The sequence below is a fragment of the Pseudopodoces humilis genome, chromosome 16 (genome assembly GCF_049639895.1).
Source record: "Pseudopodoces humilis isolate 2021_Gansu_Grassland_sample_001 chromosome 16, ASM4963989v1, whole genome shotgun sequence".
NCBI lineage: Eukaryota > Metazoa > Chordata > Aves > Passeriformes > Paridae > Pseudopodoces > Pseudopodoces humilis.
This window is the reverse complement of record NC_142215.1, coordinates 3,291,281-3,311,734: the sequence shown is the minus strand read 5'-3', so window position 1 is coordinate 3,311,734 and position 20,454 is coordinate 3,291,281. Positions and strand designations below refer to the sequence as shown.

The 20,454-nt window shown below is 42.7% G+C and overlaps 1 protein-coding gene across 2 annotated transcripts in view; it reads right to left on the bottom strand.

The window, feature by feature from the left end:
• Nucleotides 1–648: 648 nt before the first annotated feature.
• Nucleotides 649–20,454, bottom strand: part of ADAMTS17 (ADAM metallopeptidase with thrombospondin type 1 motif 17) — a 154,695-nt gene continuing 134,889 nt past the window's right edge. For both annotated transcript variants that reach the window (XM_088063372.1, XM_088063373.1), the window contains 3 exons: nt 17,472–17,624; nt 4,699–4,876; nt 649–2,547 (listed from right to left, as the gene is read on the bottom strand). In XM_088063372.1, coding sequence (XP_087919498.1) covers nt 2,396–2,547; nt 4,699–4,876; nt 17,472–17,624 — 483 coding nt within the window. In that variant the 3' untranslated portion in view covers nt 649–2,395. The remainder of the gene's footprint in view (nt 2,548–4,698; nt 4,877–17,471; nt 17,625–20,454) is intronic.

Sequence of the window (20,454 nt, the reverse complement as noted above, 5' to 3'; positions counted from 1 at the left end):
GATTCCCAGCAATGATAATTCACACAATTCTGCCAAGGTAACAGAGAAAATGTTGCCCATGAGAAGAAAACCAGCAAATTCCAAACTGAGTGAGGGGTGCCAGGGGACTCAGGGGTGGCTCTGGGGGCAGGGAGGCAGCAAGGACAGTCCCAGTGTCACTGCAGGTTAAGGGGGAAACACCACTGTGAATTATGAACATAAACCAGGTCCTCTGGGCTCTGTCGGATCTCATGGAACTTCCTCATTAGCAGTTCTTCTGTCTGCTAATTTGATTAATTGAGTATCACCTGGTATTGTCTAAATCTCCCCTGTCACTCCTGCCAGCAATCTTCCCTTGATTACTTGCTAAGTACTTACACAACCTCTGGGCTGGGCAAAAGGATGGGAATAACAGAAAAAGGAGGTCTAATCCTGATTATAAATTGTCAGAAAAAAATCCAGTATAACAAAAACCAAGTTGGAATCATTTCCCTGATAGAGAAAATCATCTGAGGCATTGGAAAGCAGATCTGTTTGAGACAGGCATTTGAGGAAAAAAGGTGTGCAAATGTGCCCTTGTGCATCAGGCCAGCCCTGGTGCACACACACTAATTTGCACTAACAAGCACAGATGTAAATGTGAAGCCCACACAGGGTTAGTCTGTTGATGAACATTATCTCCCTGTGCTTGAAAAATTTAGCCCTTAATGAAATGCTACTAGGTTATTCCAGTGAGGTCCTGGATGTGGATAGAACTGTACTAAAACTAAAATCTGCTTTAAAGACATGTTAGCTACTAAGATTCTTTATCTTTCCTTGCATTGACAAAAAGAGACAACAGCAACAAAGACAACCTGGGGCCAGATGTGAGCTGCAAGCCAGTTTGGCCCAGGGGCTCGGGGAGCAGCTGGGCTTGGTTCTGTGCTCAGCTCCAAGGAGTCAAACAGTCCCACACAGTTCTAGAGCGAGTACAAAGCTGCAATTATCCAAAGGGCTCTGCTCCTGCCACGAGGAGGGGGCTGAAGGGAAATGATGCTTGTTGGAGCAAGATGTGATAGGGAGACACTGATGCATGTGACAATGGAGGGGACAAGCCCTGCCCTGGGCAGAGCTCCTGTTTCAAGTCTCACATCATGGAGAGGAGTCTGGTTTAAAGTGCAGAGACATGGCAGAGAGTATTGTGTGTACAGCACCTGAAGGGTTCTGACAGCACCAAACCTGACAGCACCACAGAAGCGAGACAGGGAGCATCCAAAGAGAGAGGAAATTCCCAAGCCCTGGAAGCAATGGAAGTCTGAGCCCTCTGGCTTCCCACAAGCTCCAGGTTACGCTTTGAATGTCTTGGATCCCTGGCTACTTCTGGTTACTCCAAAAGCTACATAACCTCAGCTGTATAAAAGTGCCCAGAGATAGGAAACACCTGTTCTGCTCCCCACTACATCCTTTTCATAAAGATTGTTCCAAATTCAGTTTCTGTTCCAACCCTATCCAGTTTCACAGTCCTCTTATAAGAACCAACAGTCTCATTATCTGATTGACTTCTAGAAATTGGAGAGAGCTTAGGCCAAGCAATCCCTCAGTGAGCTCTACTGGATGAAATGATTTCTGGCTTTTCCCATCTCGTGTAAATGGTTCTTGTTTAAAAGTAACTATCTACGGCTGTTAATAAGCTTCCATTTTATTATGCTCAGAGAAAAATTAGGTTTCATAAAAGAAACTGAATTATTCTGGGGAAAAGATAGAATTGTTTTTTAGAATTAGAAGGAAAAGCACTCCCTATTAGTGGCTCTAAAAATATGACTTGGAATGTTGGATATAATTATACTGAGTTTTCTGTAGGAAATTCAGAGATGTCCATCCTCTGCTATCAGTTTTCACAAGCTTTTACAGAAAATCCTCTCTTTAAACTAAGCCCTTCATTTATGCATGTCCCTCCAAGCCCATTCTGCAGTGGGATAACTGCTGGGAACTGAAAACAACAGATAAAAGCCAAGATTAAAAGATTAAGTAATGTCTCTACCTTTGCTGAATTATTTTGCCAGAGGCTTTCCTCCATGGAGGTACCCATAACCTTATCCAATGTAATCACTTTGCAACTCTTGTCCTTTTCTTTAATGGTAGCAAGCCATCCAGTGGCTGGTGATTTAATATATTAAAAAAGCAATAATGAAAAATGTGAGGATGTCAAAATATTCAGAAATGATTGGCTCCTTGAGATGACCCTTTCTGTGTGTTTTTTTTAAGGTGGATGAGCGGATGACTTTGGTATCCAGTCTGTAGGATTAGTTTCAAGTCTCATTAGGTGTGCTTTGGGATCCACCACGCTGTAGCAACTCATGAAGTTCCAGTACTCAGACCTACTAGTCTGTGATTTACATACAAACAGCTGGAAGACTCTAAGGAGTGGCACAGTTCATTAACTCTTCTGCTGCATCTTGTTTGCATAAAAGTCTCTGCACGTCTGGCAGCAGCGCTGGTACCACCGCATGTCCTGGCATAGGTTCTTCTCGCGGATCACCCTGCAGTACACTGTCCACTGGTCCCCCGTGCACTTGTAGGTGAGGGCAGCTTGGGAGGAGACAAGAAAGGAGAAACTGCCAGATTAGCCAGGGCACAGCACTGCAGGTGTGACCAAAAGCCCTGCACCTGAGGGGAGGGAGGGCCACACTCGCTGCCGGCACTGGAGAGCAGGTCATGTTCTCGCTACCAAAATATCGGGCTCTTGGAAGTGCTTCCTTCCTTCCCTGGACATGAACAGGGAGTGCAAACATCCTCATGTTGCACCTATTTTGTCTCAGAGGCAAACAGGCCTGGATGAACAAAACATCCAAAGATTCAGCCCAGCTTTAAGGCCATGAACTCTACACTGCAGTCAATGGGATGGAGATGAATAAATAACACACCTGGCAAGAACACCTGAGACAGACTTTATGAATGAGATGGGAGAGTTCACATAATAGAAAATAAGCCACAAATAAGGCCAGGACTAATATTTCAGAGGTCCAATATCCCTCATAGGTTGTGAAGGAAGACAGGAAAGAAGTGACAGAATAAATCGCTCTGAATATGTCATCAATGAGAGACACTGGACACAGACATAAAAGACAGGTGAGGTGAATTCCATACTCAGATATTTTTGGAAATATTATTCAAGACAGAAAAACATTCTGAAGCAGGGACAAGGCAGCAAGGGGTCTGTAGACTACTGGACTTTTTTTCTGTTTTCTCTTTTTTTTCTGATGCCTCCATTGCAGAAAACAGAAAACTCTGTTTAAAGATAATCCAATTAGAATTGTTTATAAGCAAGAAGAGCAAAACATTCAATGATATGTCTTTCTACTAATATCAAATATCATTGTTTCTGGCCCTGGTGATTCCAAGCCTGGTTTAGAAACAAAAGCATCCCAAATTGCTTGCAGATTACTTTCAGCAGGGACTTGAGCCTCCTCAGTCTTCTAAGCACATGAGCATTTTATTGCTTTGTCCTAAAATGTGAATTAGGATGGATTTCTTGTCTCATCAGTGTTTCAAGGGCTTAGTTCTCAAATGAAATGTTTTCCTTTTGCTATGCTCTTAGTGCTAAAATATCTGGGAAGTACTCTCATACCAAAAGAGGTTAGAAGCCCCTCAGCATGAGGGCATTTGCAAGAATGAAAGTCCCCATTTTCTTTTAAAACATTTGGTAAACTTTCAGGGAACAAATTTCAGTTCAGAAGCTTCAAGTCCAGTCCTAGTTTAAGTGTTATTTAATACTGGACAGCACTATTAGAAAATGGTTCTCATTTATCAGCTCTGTGTTTTCATGTGTGGTAGAGGTTTCTTAGCCTGTAAGATCAGCTCAGCTGTGACAGAAGAGGCTGCTCTTTCTGGTAACTTCTTCTTGTTTACCTTACTCTTCTTGTTTAGCCTCTTGTAAAGAAGGGGACAGGAGGCACCCTTGAGGCTGTGTCAGTGTAGCTGATGCCTTTACTTATCTTCATCTTACTGCTGAGGATGTGTGAAATGCAAAGAAACCAACATGGTTCTTGGAGCTGTGGTGGAACACACAGGGCTGAAGTTTGGAAAAATATATTTTTAGTATATTTATATTTTTATCTCCTTATAAACTAAGGAAATACAATGTGGAAAATCATAAGATCCCCACAAATTTGTATTAACAGAGGCATTCTTAACTAGTGGCACGTATTAAATACAGTGTTACAGTGTTTCAGGAAACAGATGGTCATCACCATATTCCCATCTCAGCCAGGGACACAAGGAATGCAGGGAGGATGAGGAGGAGGACAGTGACAGAAAATCACAGGGTTTACAGGAAGTCCATCAAACCACCTGTCAGGGTCATGTATTTTCTTGGGGTACAATGAATAAATAATCCTGCTTCACACTCATTGCAGCACAGGCAGTGTTGTGGACGGGTTTGTGATGGAAAAAGATGCACCTGCCAGTTCCCTCACCTCTGTCATCGATCAATCAATCAATCAATCAATCAGTCACTCAATCCTATCCATCACCCACCATTTGTGTGCTCCTGCTGCTCCCTCGGCTCCATCCTCTGCCAAGCACTCCACCTGGGCACAGCCTGAGGCAGGGGTCAGACAGGACCCACCCACACCAGACCTTTAGTGGAGTCTGCCTGAGCCTCTCCCAGTTTCTGGCCCCAGACAATCACTGCAGCCCTCCCTGGGCAGCTGGCACCTTCCCCCCAGGCCCCTGACTCACCGAGCCTGGGTGAGGTGATGGTGTTGACGTTGATCTTGTCGTTGCAGACCTCCTGGTGGCACTGCCTGTAGGCTTGGGGCTTGGCCAGGGCCGGGCACTCGCTGCCGTGGCGCCCCGTCACTTTGTGCATGCACTGCACCACGCGCGACTGCAGCCCCTTGCCGCACGTCGAGGAGCACTGCAGGAGAGAACACACTGAGCACAGAGGTTTCCATGTCACATGCACAGCAAAAAAACACTGCCAGAGCAGAGGGTGCAGCCACTGTGGTGCTGAGGGCTCACAGCTGGGTCACTGAGGCTGCCAGGGACCCACTGCGTGGCTGCTGTGCTGTCCGTGGTGGTTCTGCACCTTCTGGGGGTGCTGAGAGCACAGGAACTCTCCTGGCACAGGGAAGGAACCTGTTATCTTTCTGCCCCAAGTTTACCTACTCTGACTGTCCCCTGTGGATGCCCATGGGATTCAAGCAGACAAAAATGCAATTCTCTCCACCAGACATGAAGAGACAAAGCTGAAAAATGTGTAATGCTTAATTATGGACCAGCAGCTTCCACCTCCCTCTCTGTGAGGGACCCAGTGGTACTTGGTTTAAAAGTCCTCTCCAAGACTTGGATGGTCTAACAAGGCTTCCTCCACAGCCAGGATGACCACAGCCAGGCACTGACATAAGATAAATCCCAGGATTACAGCACAGGCTGGCAGCTCCTGCGTGCCCAGACCTCTGAGAAGCTCTGTTCTGGAGAGAACACATCAGGTATTCCAGTACTCCTTCCCATCTATCCCTGCTAACTGTCTGGCACTTGCCTGTCCTCCTGGGAGCAATTGCAAATTGTACTCATGAGTTTTGGCTGCTATTAGCCAGGAGGCCCAGCCTGTTCATATGCTCTCTTTGTTGTCACACAATCAGAGTCCCTCCCTCTCCCTCCCTCTTCCTCTGGCCCAGTCACTTGTGATTTACAATGTCCTACTTGCACGCTGTTCAATTTTAATAAAGCAAACACAGTGAGCACAGGGAGGTGCAGCAGCTGGAGTCAATAAAAGAACCTTGTATTTAACATAAAGAAACAATGGCTTGCAAGACTTGGGTAAGATTCCTGTTTCTGCTAAAGCCACACACAAGCAAACTATGGGGGAGAGGAGGAGGTGAGGGAAAGCCCAGAAGGCATCAACAGAATTATGTAAAAAAAATATCATGTTTTCTGTCCTCTGCTGTTTCTCACCAAAGTCAGGGCATTAGAGCTTTCTCCCTGAAAAACACTATCACCTCAGAGAGGTAATTCTCAAAAGAGAGATGCCAAACATTGGAGAGGTTCAGAAGATGGGCATCACTGAGGCTGGACTGAAGTCCAGGTACAAATCCTGTGTGTGTGCAGTGTGGATGCTTGTGAGATCCAGATCCAAGGGCAGAACATGTGGATGCACACAGGGCTCCACCTCTACATCCAAGGGGGGTGAGTAAAGCAAAGCCATGGTCTGGAAGTATCACAAGAAAGCCCTGCTGTTTTGTTTTTTTTGCCTTTACAATATTCTCGTTTCAATTTAAGTTCAACACACCAGTTTATGAGAGATATTTTTAGACTTTTTACATTTTTCAGGTGTTGAATTTACAATAAAAATTGATCCCTGTCAAATAATACCTCAGGAATGGTTATTGTATTTAGGATTATGCTGAATCAACCCTTCTCCTGCCCTACCCTTCACAATCTGAATTTATGCAGTGAGATCTGGACATCACATCAGTTTTGTGTGTCCCTCAGCTCTTTCCCAGTAGTGAGTGCCCCCAGTGACTTCCACCAGCCTGGAAGTCCAAGGCCACTTTTCATCCTGATAAATGCAACTATTAGGCCCTTCCACTCCACCAGTCAAATGCAACCTTAAATCCTCAGGATTTCAGTGGCACTTTTAGTCTTCGCAGTGCTTTTACTAATCTTAATCCTCCCCAAACTCTTTGCTTTGGGAGGGGAATTGTACATCCATTTTGCAAACAGAATCGCTGTTATAACACAGGGATTAAATAACTCAGGCCATGGGCTTCCTTCACTTGATTGTAACACTGAGTCTGAAACCTCTGTCTCTGGCTTTTAAGCTCTCCCTGTGCTCTCAACAGGAAGGACATGGGGAGAAAGAAGGGAAAAAAAGGACAAAATCAGCATTTTTCTCATAAGGTAAATTAGGTTTTCAGATACCAACACACACTCACCTACCTTTGTCTGTGTTCCTGTCTCTACATTTGTTAACCAGCAAGGAGGGCAAGCAATGAAACTTTTTTCCACAGGCACTGCCAACTCCAATCCTCAGACAAATAACAGCAGAGCTTTTGCCCAAAGCAGTTTTATTCCTTCTCCTGGGAGACTGGGATCATCACCTATGCTATGCAATTAGTTTTTCACAGCCAGCAAGACAGATTTTAACATCTTTCTTGAACTCTTTAGGGCTTGGCAGCTAAAGGAAGGCTGGACATCTGGCTTATTTTAAAACAAAATTTTCAACTCAGTACTTGGATAGTCTCTTTCTTAGGAATTTCAATAGGAAATAAGAATAGATACAAAATACATACAAAGGGGGAATTGTTACTCATGCTGCACTATGAGAAGAGAACATCATTAAAAGAAGCATAAAAATCAAACTCCAACTGCACAGCAAATTCCCATAAATACCTTCTCTCCTTCTCTGGACAGCTAAATGCACTGCTATGGACTCTCTGTTCCCAAATGTTTGTGGAGCAAGGCACCATGTCCACAGAACAATTTTCAGGGCTGGATTCACCAGAGAAGACCCACCAGCAATCTGCCTCCTCTGGAAAGTTGGGGCTGGGGCAAGGGGCTGAGCAGAGATGCTGGTGCTGAAGAAAGAAGTGGATTTTCCCTTCTACCAGGCACTGCCAGTGGTGTCACCATCACAAAAACACACAGAGTTTAATCATAATACCCTAAACTGACAATACAAGCACTGTAAACTGGAAATCCACCCCCATGCAAAGATCAAAGAGTTGCTCAGCACTGTAAAATAGAGGTGGTTAATGAACAGCTACAAAACATGAAGCTAATGAGAACCCCTGTAACTCCCAGTTCAAACACTGCTTAGGAAGGTAAAAGCAAGACAAAAATGCCTCCATTCACATTTTTTGGCAGTAACATGCAAGCCAGTGGGGATATCCAGAAGGAAATAAACTCACAAATTGTCAAGGCAGCAGCTGCGTTCAACAGCTTAAAGAAGATTTACTCACTGAAAAACTCTAACCTTAGGAGCAAGCTATGATTTTTCAACTGGAATGCTATTTACACCTTAGGATACTGATATGAAAGCTTGAAATCTAGCAAAGGTGCTGACAGATGTCTAATTGCTTTGAAAGCAAATGCCTTAGGAGAATATTACGTATTAAAATAGAACAGATTTACAGAAAGCGCTGAGATCTGTCAGGGCCTTCATCAACTCCTGGTCTACAAAAGATAGCCAGAGAAAGAGTGGGGAACAAGAATGACTTAAGCCAGGGCAGGGCTGCTGTTGGGCAGCACAGCAGAGAATCCAAAAATTCCTCTGTTGAGGATTAATAGTGACAGAAAAAGTACAGATTTACCGGCACAGAGACAGGTTCAAGACTGAATGGGATAATGGATCATTGCTGAGGGCTCCTGGGAGGCTGGGATACATTTCAGATCCCAAGACATCTTCAGAAATGTTGCTTTTCTAACCTCCAGCGGATAGATGCGGTTTTTTTTGTAAGAGACTTTTTCCAGCAGAACCAGGAGGTCACAGCATCCCTCCATCCAATCCTGAGTGCACTCCGCTATGGAGAGGGCTGATCTGTCAGAGGGAGATCCAGTTCTAGATGACTGTCATAACTAAGCTGCAGGCAAGATGGGGTTTTCTCTTTATTCATCAATCTGCAGTCATCTGATGTTTAAAGATACTGGTTTGTCCCCAGTTTGCTGGAAGCTGCTGGAGCCAAGGATAACACCACAGCTAAAGCTCCAATATTGAGAGATAGAGTCATGCTTTACTGACTTCAGAGTTCAAGTATTCAAGGCGTTAGGGTAGAGTGTTTTTCCCCTCAGGGATCTTATTTCTTGCCTCTATGAAAGTCAGAAAGAAAGCAAGACAAGTTCCTATTAAAAACATTCTAACACAGCATCTGAGATGAATGACAAAGGTCCTGTAATTGCTCCCTTCCCGGGACCTTAATAGCACACATATGTGTGCTCTGAAAGCCAGTGCTCCACACACCTTCACATCAGGCTTTTTATGAGGATCACTATTTTAAACCCCATAGTTCTAGCTAAAAAGCAGCATGCAATACACTTTCATAAACACCAGGTCAACTTTCACCATGGCATCATGCTAAAGAAAGAAATATCTGTCTTTTTACTGATAAGATCTAATTAGCCCAAAGCAAACTGTAAGCTGTTCTTCAAGCTTCCTTGTTATTTTCTTTTCTTTCTTTCTTTTTTTTTTTCTTCTTCTTTTTGAACCCCAGATCTGTAAAAGAACTTATCTGGTCTTGCTTACAACAATCTTTCATTTGGAAACTTTTGTGAAATGACTGATTTGTTTAATTTAGCCAAGAAGAAAAAAATGCATACCCTTCTGACTCAGTATGGGAAGAAACAATAAATTATAGCAGCAAATGCTCGTGGCTGATGTGACAGTATCTTAGCAGGGAAAGAGAAGCAATTTTTGCAAACTGCCTACAGCTGTACTTTCAAACTGCACGACCCCAAGGAACAAGACCTGACCAGCACATCCAGCATTTCTCAGGGCATAATTAAGCTTGGCTTTGCTATTCTGAAAAGTTCCATTGTGTACAGAGAGTTCACAGATTAAAGGCTGAACACATGAATATTCTGGGTAATGACAGTGCCCCTAAAGTATTTGTACAGTGGAGCCCAGGTGGATGCTGATGAGAAAATGCCATTTAATCCAATATTCCAATCAGGCAGAATTTACTTCTCATGAGGTTTCAAACTGTTTCAACAAGAGGCTCAAGCAGAGCTGTGAGGTGATACAGTGCTGCCCACAGGGGACCATTTTCTAGCAGGTCACCTACTGCACTTGGGCTGTGTTTGGACCTGTGGCAGAAAGTGGAAATACTCCAGAGCTTATTCCACCAGGAATCTGCAAGGACCTGATGGTGAAAAACAGCGAATGCAAAAGGCATAATCAAGGTAATTTTAAATAGACTCAGTAGTAATGGACAGCTATGGGATCACAGAACTCAGGTCAGGCTGGATGCTGGAGAATCTGCCCTGCTCCTACAGCACTGTGAGCTGCTCGTGCTGAGCCAGGCTCTCAGAGCTCATGTGAGCTCTATTCCCACCCTGAGTCCTGAGAGAATATCCTGGGAACTGAAGCCCCACTGAAAACTAGTTACCATTAGTTATTCATCAGTTAATGATCAATGCTCCCCCAATGCAATTTATTAAAGAAAGTAATTAAACTAAGGACTCCTTTGGGATTTTTTAATTTCAGCAAGAGGCTGCTCATCTCTCTTTCAGTCCTCTTTGAGCATTTTCTAGACATGGAACTACCCAGCTCTGACATGTGTGATGCTGGCTAACACTGTTTGATCTCTTTGCAAACTCAGTCAGACTGGTACTCATTGCTCCTTAAAGGTGTTCTGGGAGATTGTCACCTTAATGCCTTGGTAGTCATTATAAATTTTAAAAGGTTATTAAAAATTTCAACAGGTTATTAAAAGACTGCAAAATTACAGCAGTCCCTGCTAGCAGTACATACTGTGTGCTGTATTCAAGAGGAAAATCTTCAGACAGGTACTACACAGTTTAAATGGTGAATTACTACTATTTTCAAAAACATGATCCTGGACACTGTAACATCTCAGAGTAACTCAGAAAAAATGAATGCCAGTGCTTGAACAGGCTTGTCTTTCACTCCTTCTTCTTTTTCCCTTTAAAAAACAAGAGTAAAAAAATCACAATGTAATTTCATTTCCAATCTACTGGTCTTGGTGGAAAGCTTTAACTCTCCATCAAAAAAAATTGCAGTTAATGGACCAGACTTTTAAATAAAAATATCAAAAAAGAGAAGTTAGTCTTCCAGTTAATAGGATCACTGGAGGCTGTATTGGAATATGAGACAGTGTGGCAGAGCATGCTCCACATCAAACAAAACAGTGATTAATCTGATCTTTTTGCAGCACATTCTCCTTTACTACAGAACCTTCATAGTAATTTGTACCATGAATGTTCCCAGAAACTCCAGCAGAGATGAGCTGTGCAATTTATTGTGCAAACAAGCAGCAGTTTGAAAGGCACAAACAGGACTTGGTTTCTGGAGCCTGCTTGCCCAGGGGAGGGACAGTCAGCATCTCTTCCCTTTCTATGCCCAGTTCCCAGCTAGAGCTGCATCCACTGGGGCTGGTTCTTAGCCCAAGCCTAGGCACAGGCTCGACCTTGTTTTAGTGCCATTATGAAACATTTCCACCTCTGCCCTCAGCTGAAGACATTCCACAGATGTGGGGACAGACAAAAAGCAAAAGGGTGGGATTCACCTTACTGAACCAGCCCCGTTCAAATTCAACAGTGTCCCTGGCTGGTAAAACCAATTTTGGGGCATTTGATCTCATCTCCTGTAGGGAGGAGTGTTTTGAGATTTAGCTGTTGGCAAGAAAGGCTCTGGTTTGCACGATCAGTGATCGTGTGCCAGAGCCACAAACCACAGGGAACCACAACTCAGAGCAGTCCATGGGGCAGGACTTAGGTTTAGGACAGATGCTCTGGCTCCTGACCTTGTCTAGGACCACAGAAGCAAGGAATTTGACTACCAAAGCTTGTTGGATCCTCTCCTGTCCCACTCAGCTCCATCACCTTCTGGAGAACAACTGATGTGTATCAGTGAGGCCTGTGGACAACCTTCCAGTGCTGCTGAAGACACGTGAGCAGCCATAAATCACGAAGTTGTTCAGTGGCAGGGAAGGGTCTGTCAGCTCTGACATGCCACTGCAATTTTAAGCTGCCACCCCTCCTGCCGAGTTTTCTCTCAATCCAACAAGAAAAGTTATTTTCTCTGAGGTAGAAGATGAACTTAGTTCTGACCTTTATGAAGAATAACCAAGTTGTCCATATCTTATCATAAACAGATGTCGGGTCAAGCCATGAATTTGTAATGAATGTTAGAACAAAGGGCAGTTTTGCTTCTATATTTATAACAGCTTTGAATACACCTCTCAAACCACAGCTGTCGTTGATTTACTCTTCTTATTATGTAATATGAATTAATCATTAAAAGTGAGGCACATAGAGGATTTTGTTGATGTTCCCAATCATTTGGAACTTGGAAAATATGCCTTCCTGGCACTAGGAGATTGTAGAGTATTTTTGGAAAAAAAGCCTCAAAACCCAGCATGTTTTTTGCTGCACTGCAAGGCTGGGGGTTTATCTCTCAGAGAATAAGACCTCCTGTAATCCTGCCAAAACAATTAATTTGCAATTACAAATCCTTGTTACCACCCACTGTGATGAATGACTGCTGATCTTCAGTGTGAAGCACCTCAATGTCTGGCACAAAGCCAGTATTTTTCTTACAGGAAATTAGATTCTTCTTTTCTCTTCCTACTGTTAATGTCCTCCTGGGATGAAAACGCATCTCCAGCATTTCACAGGCTCAGCAACTTCTGTAAAGGAATTGGCAGCTCTCGATGCCCAGGGAGGGCAGGTGCTTATGGGTGATTTTTCAGATACTATTATCACTATTGACACTATTTGGCAACAGGAATATTGTTTAACTTTACACTTTGCCAAGCTGATCCTTACTAGTGCTTTCCAGTTTCTGGAGTGTACAATCTCTCTGAATCCAGTGAAAGTTGTGTGCCAGGTGGTTATACAAGATGTGAAGTGGTAGAAATAGATTTTTCCTCTACTTTCTCTGCTAGCTGAAGCCCAGCTTGACGTGTCATAGATTTGCTTTCTCCTGAGAGCACAAATCTGTGATGGTTCTTATCCAAGACCCAAAGACTCTGCACAGCTCACCAGGTCAGATCCTGCTCTGCATGGCATTAGCATAAACCTGCATTAACTCAAGTGCCTGAATAAATCTGGGTTTACCCTCATGTAAGAGAGACTGATACCTGACCCAGTGTGCTGAGTGAGATCCTTGGCCCGTGACCAGTGGGTTGTAGGGAAGAATGAAAGACAGTTACCCTGGATTTACACTGGGTTATCTGAGATTAATACAGGCCTTAGCATTTACAGAGCACCTACTGTAACTGCAAAGAAAAAAATATGGCAAAGCCAACATGCCACAAGGCCTCTATGCGTCTTTCTTCTTCTACAAATCTTTTCATTGGGCTAGGTAATATAATAGGTTAATGAGCTAAATTGTTGCCTGAGGGACAGATATTGCATATTTAAACTTCCACCCACGGAGCTGAAAATGCCCCTTGTGAAAGTCAGAGCTAACGATGGAGCTTGTGTGTCTGGCTTGTAATTCCACCTTTCTTGATACACCAGTGAAATGGAGAATAGTCAAAAAAATGAAACTGGGAGCCCTGAACCATTCTGTGCTATTGGCTCCAAATACAGAACTTTAGTCAGGACAGAATTTGAGGCATGTGAAATAGAGAAACAATTAAGTAAAACTGGAAATAAAGAAAAATCCATAAAAATCTTGTGGAGAATTGCTCCTGCTATAAAACCTTGCCTCCTCAATTATACCTCAGAAGAGTCCACAGGACAACTGGAGGAAAGGAACTCAGAAAATAAAGCATTGGCCCGTACAGAATTAAAGAACCTCCAAGGTCAAGTCCAACCTTTGACCAAACACCACCTTGCCCACTAAACCCTAGCACTGAATGCCACATCTGCTTGGTTTCTGAGCACTTCCAGGGATGGTGACTCTGCCACTTCCAGTGGGGAGCCTGTTCCAATGTTTAGCCACTCTTTCAGTGATGAATATTTTCCTAATATCCAACCTGAACCTCCCTTGTGCTATCTCTGGTTGTCTGGGAGAAGAGCCTAACCCTCACCTCAACAAAACCTGCTTTGAGGTGGTTGTGGAGAGCAATAAGGTCTCCCTTTGGCCATCTTTTCCTGCTACATCACTGCTGGAGCAGAAGAGGAGAGATCTGAGGTCAGGGGGCAGCCTCGTGGGGCTAAAAATCAGCCCCTGGTGCTGCTCACCTTCAAGCACAATTTCTGTGTCACCACCACAACTCACCAACACCTCCAGCTCCCCACAACATCTGGGACACGTTTCCAGTGACTCCAACACCAAGTCCAAGTCCTGCAGCTGCTCCTTCCAGTGCAGCCTGGAGCAGGGAATGGTGTGGAGCTGGGCTGTGTGTCCTGCTCAGCTCCCCAGAGATTCACATACATAAAGACATGCTCTGTTCTTGCAGGAATGCAATCCTCGACGTAAAGTTTGTCAGCAAAAATATAATTCACCATGAAAGAATGTACTACTGTCTTGCTAAAGCATCAAGAGGCACATTTGCAGCAGTCTGGGAGTCTGAGGCAAGTGCTGGGAAACTGAGCAACCTGTGTTTGTTCCTCTGACCAGCACAAGTACAACAAAAATGTAAAAATGCTTCCAGTGCTAGAACATTTAACAGTTCAGATTTCAAACAAGGAGGAATTATTTCAAAGTAGAACGAGTGTATGAGATGTTTGTTTCTTTAAGTGAATGCAAACTGGATGTGGAATTTCCTCTTGGAAGAAAATAACTGAATGGGAGATGGCTTGGACTCCCTTTTGTATATTGCATCATGTACAAAAATGCATGATATAATGAATTGCAATTCTGAAGAATCCAGGCAAAAATAAAATAATTATTTCAGGTTAACACCTTCAGTGGGTCTTGCATTGTGCAATTCACGTTTCTATTAGGTTTGAAGACTGAAGCCAGGAACAGTTTAGTTATAAAACTTGTAACACCAATGCTGAGTTAAATGCTAAAAATAATAATTACTTCCCTTTAAGATAATGAGTTTAAAAGAGAAGTGGCAGCAGTGCAGAGAAGCTGCAAGTTTAGTAGCAGCAATAAGAGAGGTGTAGTAACAGAACAACTCTCTGTCTTTAGAATTCCAGTACAGTCTGTTAGTCCCAAGCACTGGGCTAACAAAGGCAAACTCAGAGCCATTTAAAATAACTACAAACCTGGCCTTATGTGTTTGCAAAGTGAATTGGATCTATCAGTTCCTTGTGCAACACTTGAAACATGCTGCAAATATATTAAGAATATACAAACATGACAGCCAGGACTGCGTTGCTGAATCTGCTCAATTAGGTCCAAATGCTTTCCACAGCTACAGGACACAGCAAGGACCAGTTGCAAAAAACCTGACAGAAAATGGGATAAAATCCCTCTTCTTTCAAGCATGGATAATGGCTACAGAGCTGTTGCTAAGGCCAGTGGACGAGGTTTGGCTGGTGGGTGCAGGTCTCAGATCAGCATGGCCTCGTCTCCAGCCCTCACCTCTTCTACGTGGGAGCTGAGAACTTAAAACCACAATTTGTCTGGGGTAGATGTGCAGATTTTACTGCTGGGAGCTCCTTAGGGAGCTGATCCATCTCCTCATGCACAGAGTCCATGTATTCTACAAATACTGCCACTGCTAACACAAAAATAACACTCTGTCATACCACCCAAACAGCCTGCTCTATTTACAAGTTGTATCTGGACCTGACTTTTCAAATGAGGTTTTTCCCTCCCTCTTACATGACTTCCCGGCATCTTCAAAGAGGATCTTGGTTTGTGAAATTAAGGATCAGAGGCCAAGTCACCAGGCAAGCTGTTTGCACATAAAGCATCAAAGCCCATTATTTTAATCTGTGATAATTACCACTGTTAGTTAAATCGTGCTTCCCTGATGGTTCTCAGCAATAAGCAACAAATGCACAACATATTAATTGCACAAAGTTGTTGCTTGTTCTGAGATCAATTTGTATTAACAGGAAAAGTTTCCATCTTAGTCAGCACAAAGATCTCTCACAGTGACTTTTACAGGGCTGAGAATAAATGTTTTACAGTGGAATTTTGCCCTGGAAGGATGAATTTCAAAGAGTTCTCTATAATCTAATGGCTACAGACTTTGTGTTTCTCCTTAATGGAGGAACTGTTTTATGCCAGAGTTGCTGATAGCTGTAAATGCTCCCCTCTTAAGTCCAAGCCCTGTATTAAAGCTTCTGGATCCTCATGATGAAAATCCTTCACTCAGGATTTGAGAAGAACTGAATTCCACACCAAACATTTCAGCTATCTGGGTTTCTGAAACAATACATTTTCTTCTAAGAATTGTACCTACCCTTTTCTAGAAATCTCTACCCCTCTACTCAGAGAGTAAGAATCTAATTGTGTGACCTAAGTATCCGGTCAGAATTAACCAATATGTCTAGAATTTTAAATGCTCATTACAAGCCAAATCTAAGTCCAAGAACATCCTGCTGGACTCACACAGGGCGAAATTCCTGGGAAGCAGAGCACTGGCACAAGCTCCCTGCAGACAGAAGCAGGCCACATATGCAGCGCACAAGCTTTTGTGCCCTCCTGCACAGGGATGATCCTGATCCTGAGTTAAGACTCACAAATAACAAGTGATTTTGCACTGATCCTGCCCTGCTGACATGCAGACATTAAACCCATCAAACACCACTGTTTACTGTGACCCATGTAAGGTTGCAGCCCTCCCAGCAATGAGCCAACATCTTTATCAGATTGGAAATGTTCACACAACACTGAACTTTCAATCCATGTAATCGGTGAACACACAATTATTTCATATTCCTCCCTATCAAGAGAATCCTGGTCTGTTTGAATGCCAAAATGTTTTAGTGTTCCACAAATAAATAGGTAAGTAAATAAACAAATAAATAAAGTTATTTCACCTGTTAACACATAGGGACTGTTTGTTTTGGCCAGCTTGCATGGATTCTGAGTGCCAGGTTATGAATAAAATAATGTTCAATACTGTAAACATCTTGTGACATAAATTCCTGGCTCAGCATAAATACAGCCACTCTGTATGTGGCAGGTTTTTCCTGCATTCTCCAGCACTGACACCATTAAATTCATGTGTCTGTGACAGAGTATATACATAATTGTAATTCCTAAGAAAAAAAAGCAATCACAGGTAAGCCAATTTGCCCATCCTGGGTCTCTGCTCCACTGGATTTTGCTTGCTCGAGTTCGGGTTTTTAGAAAGCAAAGTGCAACTACTGTATCCCAGTGGTTTCTGCACATGCTGTACGTTCCAGAACAAAAAGTAGGTTTTCTGTTTAAAGAACAGCATAGTTAGAAAGATAAGATAAAACCAAACTGGAATATTGCTGGGAAATGTTAGTCCTTTATGCAAACACAAAGTCAGTAATGTAAAGGGTGCTTTCTGAACAACACTGGCAAGGGCTGAGTTTCTCACACTGCCAGGCCTCCTTCCCAAGCAAAACCTTGTATTACTCTTAAGATCAGAAGGCAAATACAGAGCAGACTCTGCCCTGGTTTAATCCACTGCATTCAGGAATTAATTCCACTGACATCACCAGAGAAACAAAGTTAAGACAAGCCTAAGTGAAGGTAAGCTCCAGCCCTGAGGAAGGGACTGATGGTTTTGGCTCTGCCTTTAAACTCAAGCCTTTCTTTCACTTCAGCTGGTTGGAATGAGTCTAGGACTGGACTATGTGTGTAGGTCCCAGTCTACCCTGAAAACCAGTTAAACCTTTGCTTCCTAAATATTTAAACTGCCAATTAATGCAGACAGCACATGGGAGATCAGCACACTGAACATCTTTGCTCTCAGAAAGGAAAAGCACGAAGTGTTTGCTGTTACCTTGGACCAGTCTCCTGTTTTCCACTCGTAACAGCCTGTGTGATCCTCACACTCTTCCTCTTCTCTTGGCCTGGTGGCTGCATCACATTTGCCTTGGGAGTTTGTGCATGTCACTGTTCTTTTCTGAATTCCCCTGCCACAGTCTGCTGAGCACTGAAAAAAACAGGGGTTTGGTTTTTGTTACATGGTGCTTAGAAATGATAGCTTTTATGTTGGTAACACAGCTCAGATGAAAAGCTGGGGTTATGAACACTGAGGAAAATGATAATCCATAAGATTTTATCACAAAAATCTAAGCCACTCATAAATGAGTAATTTGAAAAGTATGATGACTGCTTGTGAAATACTTATGAAAAATGGCAATTCTGAAAATCAATCTTCTCTGGAAAATGTCAGCTGGCTTTTTGCTAGACTTGGTGCCACTAAATCTTTGAAGAGCTCCTCACTCATACTGAAGGACACACTGAGATTCACTACTCAGAACTGCCACATCCCTTGATGTATCAAGGGACACATCAAGGGTGATAAATGGTGGTGTTAAATGTGATTTTAAATCACAGCAGCACGAGACCACTGTTATAAACACATTTCTGTAGTACAGTTTGTGTATATCATGGCAAAGTCACAATTCTCACAGGTTCTCATGTGAAACATGCACGTGTTCAGATTTTGATTTGCCATTGCTATCTTAATTCTGAAAAACTCCAAAAAACGTTTAGTGAGTAAGCACAAATTATCCACAAACGTTTTTGGACCTGGGCTCTATGGAATTAGCATCTAAGGAGCAGGGATATCTGGTCACTCATTTGTTATCCTTGCCAATGGTTGGAAATTCTTGTTTAATGAAGAATTTGTCTTGATTTTATTGGCTGTACGACATGGGAAAAGGACACTTGCATGAACTGAACCCAAATTTTTGTTTTCAATGATCAGTTTGGTAGTAGAGCACCTGTTGTCACAGCCACCTGAGTCCTTGTCACCACTCCTGAGCACAGCCACTCTGCCTGCTCCTCATTCTCATGCCACTGCAGTGGTTAAGAGTGAGAAACTGTCTTGCAGAGCCATTGGGGACAGGTGGGTGGAAAAATGATCTATGTACCAGCTGAGATAAAAACTAACCTCCTCTGGCATGTCAAGTTCTCCCCTTCAGGGGGCCAGCGGGGAAAAGACAGTTGATTTGACACTGAATAAATAGTGAAGATATGAGATATTCTGTGAGGTCTTTTGAACATGTTCCAAGAAGCTTCTCCATCCAGGGGGTCTATGCTGGAAACAAGCGTCAGCTTGATATAAATTACATCAAATGGACAAATCTCAGCATGCCTGTCTAACAGTCTTAAAAACACAATCCAGGCAGTTCTGACCTGCTGGCCTTGTTAAGGACATGAATGACAAGCGTTTATGAGCTGGCAAGCAAACAGACATGCCTTTAAATACTTCACAGCACTACAAAGTGACTTCTTGAAAATCTGGGAAACCTTCCGCTTAATTTACTGTGTGCCGCTCACGATGTGACCCCCTTACGGATGTAACATCTTTGTAAGGAGCACAATCTATAGTTCTGCTAAGACAGGGGGATGAATTCTTCCCAGATTTGCAAAATTCCACAAAAGGCTTTGCTGGACTGCTCAGAGCACAAGGCTTGCCAGAGATCCCAGGCTGGAGCTCCCTAAATGTTACCTTAAGCCATGAATTTGCCCTAGATTGGGTAGACTTTCCCAAATTACGGATCACTTTCCTCAGGCCCCAGGGTGGACTCCTCAGGGCTGTGCTTGTGCATCTCAAACTACAAAGATCAATATATAAAAATCTTTGGAATGGTCCAATTTACTCAAAGTAAATCAAGCTGAAGTGGGAGTATTTTTCACAGTAGGAGAAATCTCTAGGTGGGTTTTACAAGCAAGTCTGGGAAAAACACCAACTGTTTGTTCTTCCCACAGCCTTAAAGTCATTCACAGATTAATACTGCATATACTTTCCTAGACAAAACAGCATGAGCAAGAAGGTTTCCAACAGATCTTTGGTGGTCACATATAAATCACCCTCTTTAAGAGGTTTTTTTTCCTTTCCTCAAGTCATCTGTTTTCATGAAGAATTTCTTAATACACAGATTTTACAGAGAGTCCACAAATTAATATACACAGTTTCTGTGTGTCCACTCGAGATCATTAAGTCTTATTTTATTAAATTAATTTGTCAGATCTCATGAGGCTTTGCAAAGCAGCAACACAGCTTTGCAAATAAGACACAACTCCTTTATCTGAAGAAAATCCATATTTTTTTCCACTCCAGTTCTCTAACAGTAGACATATTCACCTTCTCCTGACAGTCTCTATTTTTATCATTAAAAATGGGTTGAGCAGTACTTTGTCCAAAACAATCTCAAGTGTTTGGCAATACAAAGGGAACTTAATTTTTTCCACAATGAAGATTGCATTGGAATTTGCTGTGAAAACACACATTTTTGACCAGGGACCAGACATCAGTGTGGTCAACAGTGCTGTATAAGCAAGAAGTTAAAAAAAAAATAGATCAGAAAATTGATTTATTAAATGATCCCATTACAGTGATACTTATTCCTCAATATCAGATTAAAATGCTAAGGAATAAAGTGATTACCACTGAAGAAAGTCCTAGGTGTGAGAAGGGGTCACACTGGCAGAGCATCAAACGTGTCCTGGAGTTAATTGTGCTTCATAACAGCAGAAATGGGCCAGAATAACAATTTTAAAAGTGCAAGTGCACAGTTACAGACCCAACAAAAGTAAATAAATGTATTTAAGGAAAAGCAAACCAGCTATTAAAAACATTATCTAAAAATGCTATGTATTTGCAAAGGAGTTACATTGTCATAGATATGAAAGATTTCCACTGATCTGTAATTTGACTTACTCTGTTCCATAAAAGGGAGACAGAAGTACCTGCGATTGTTAACAAAAGACTCAAGTGAAAAATCCACATGTAAACCAGGCAGGAATTGCAC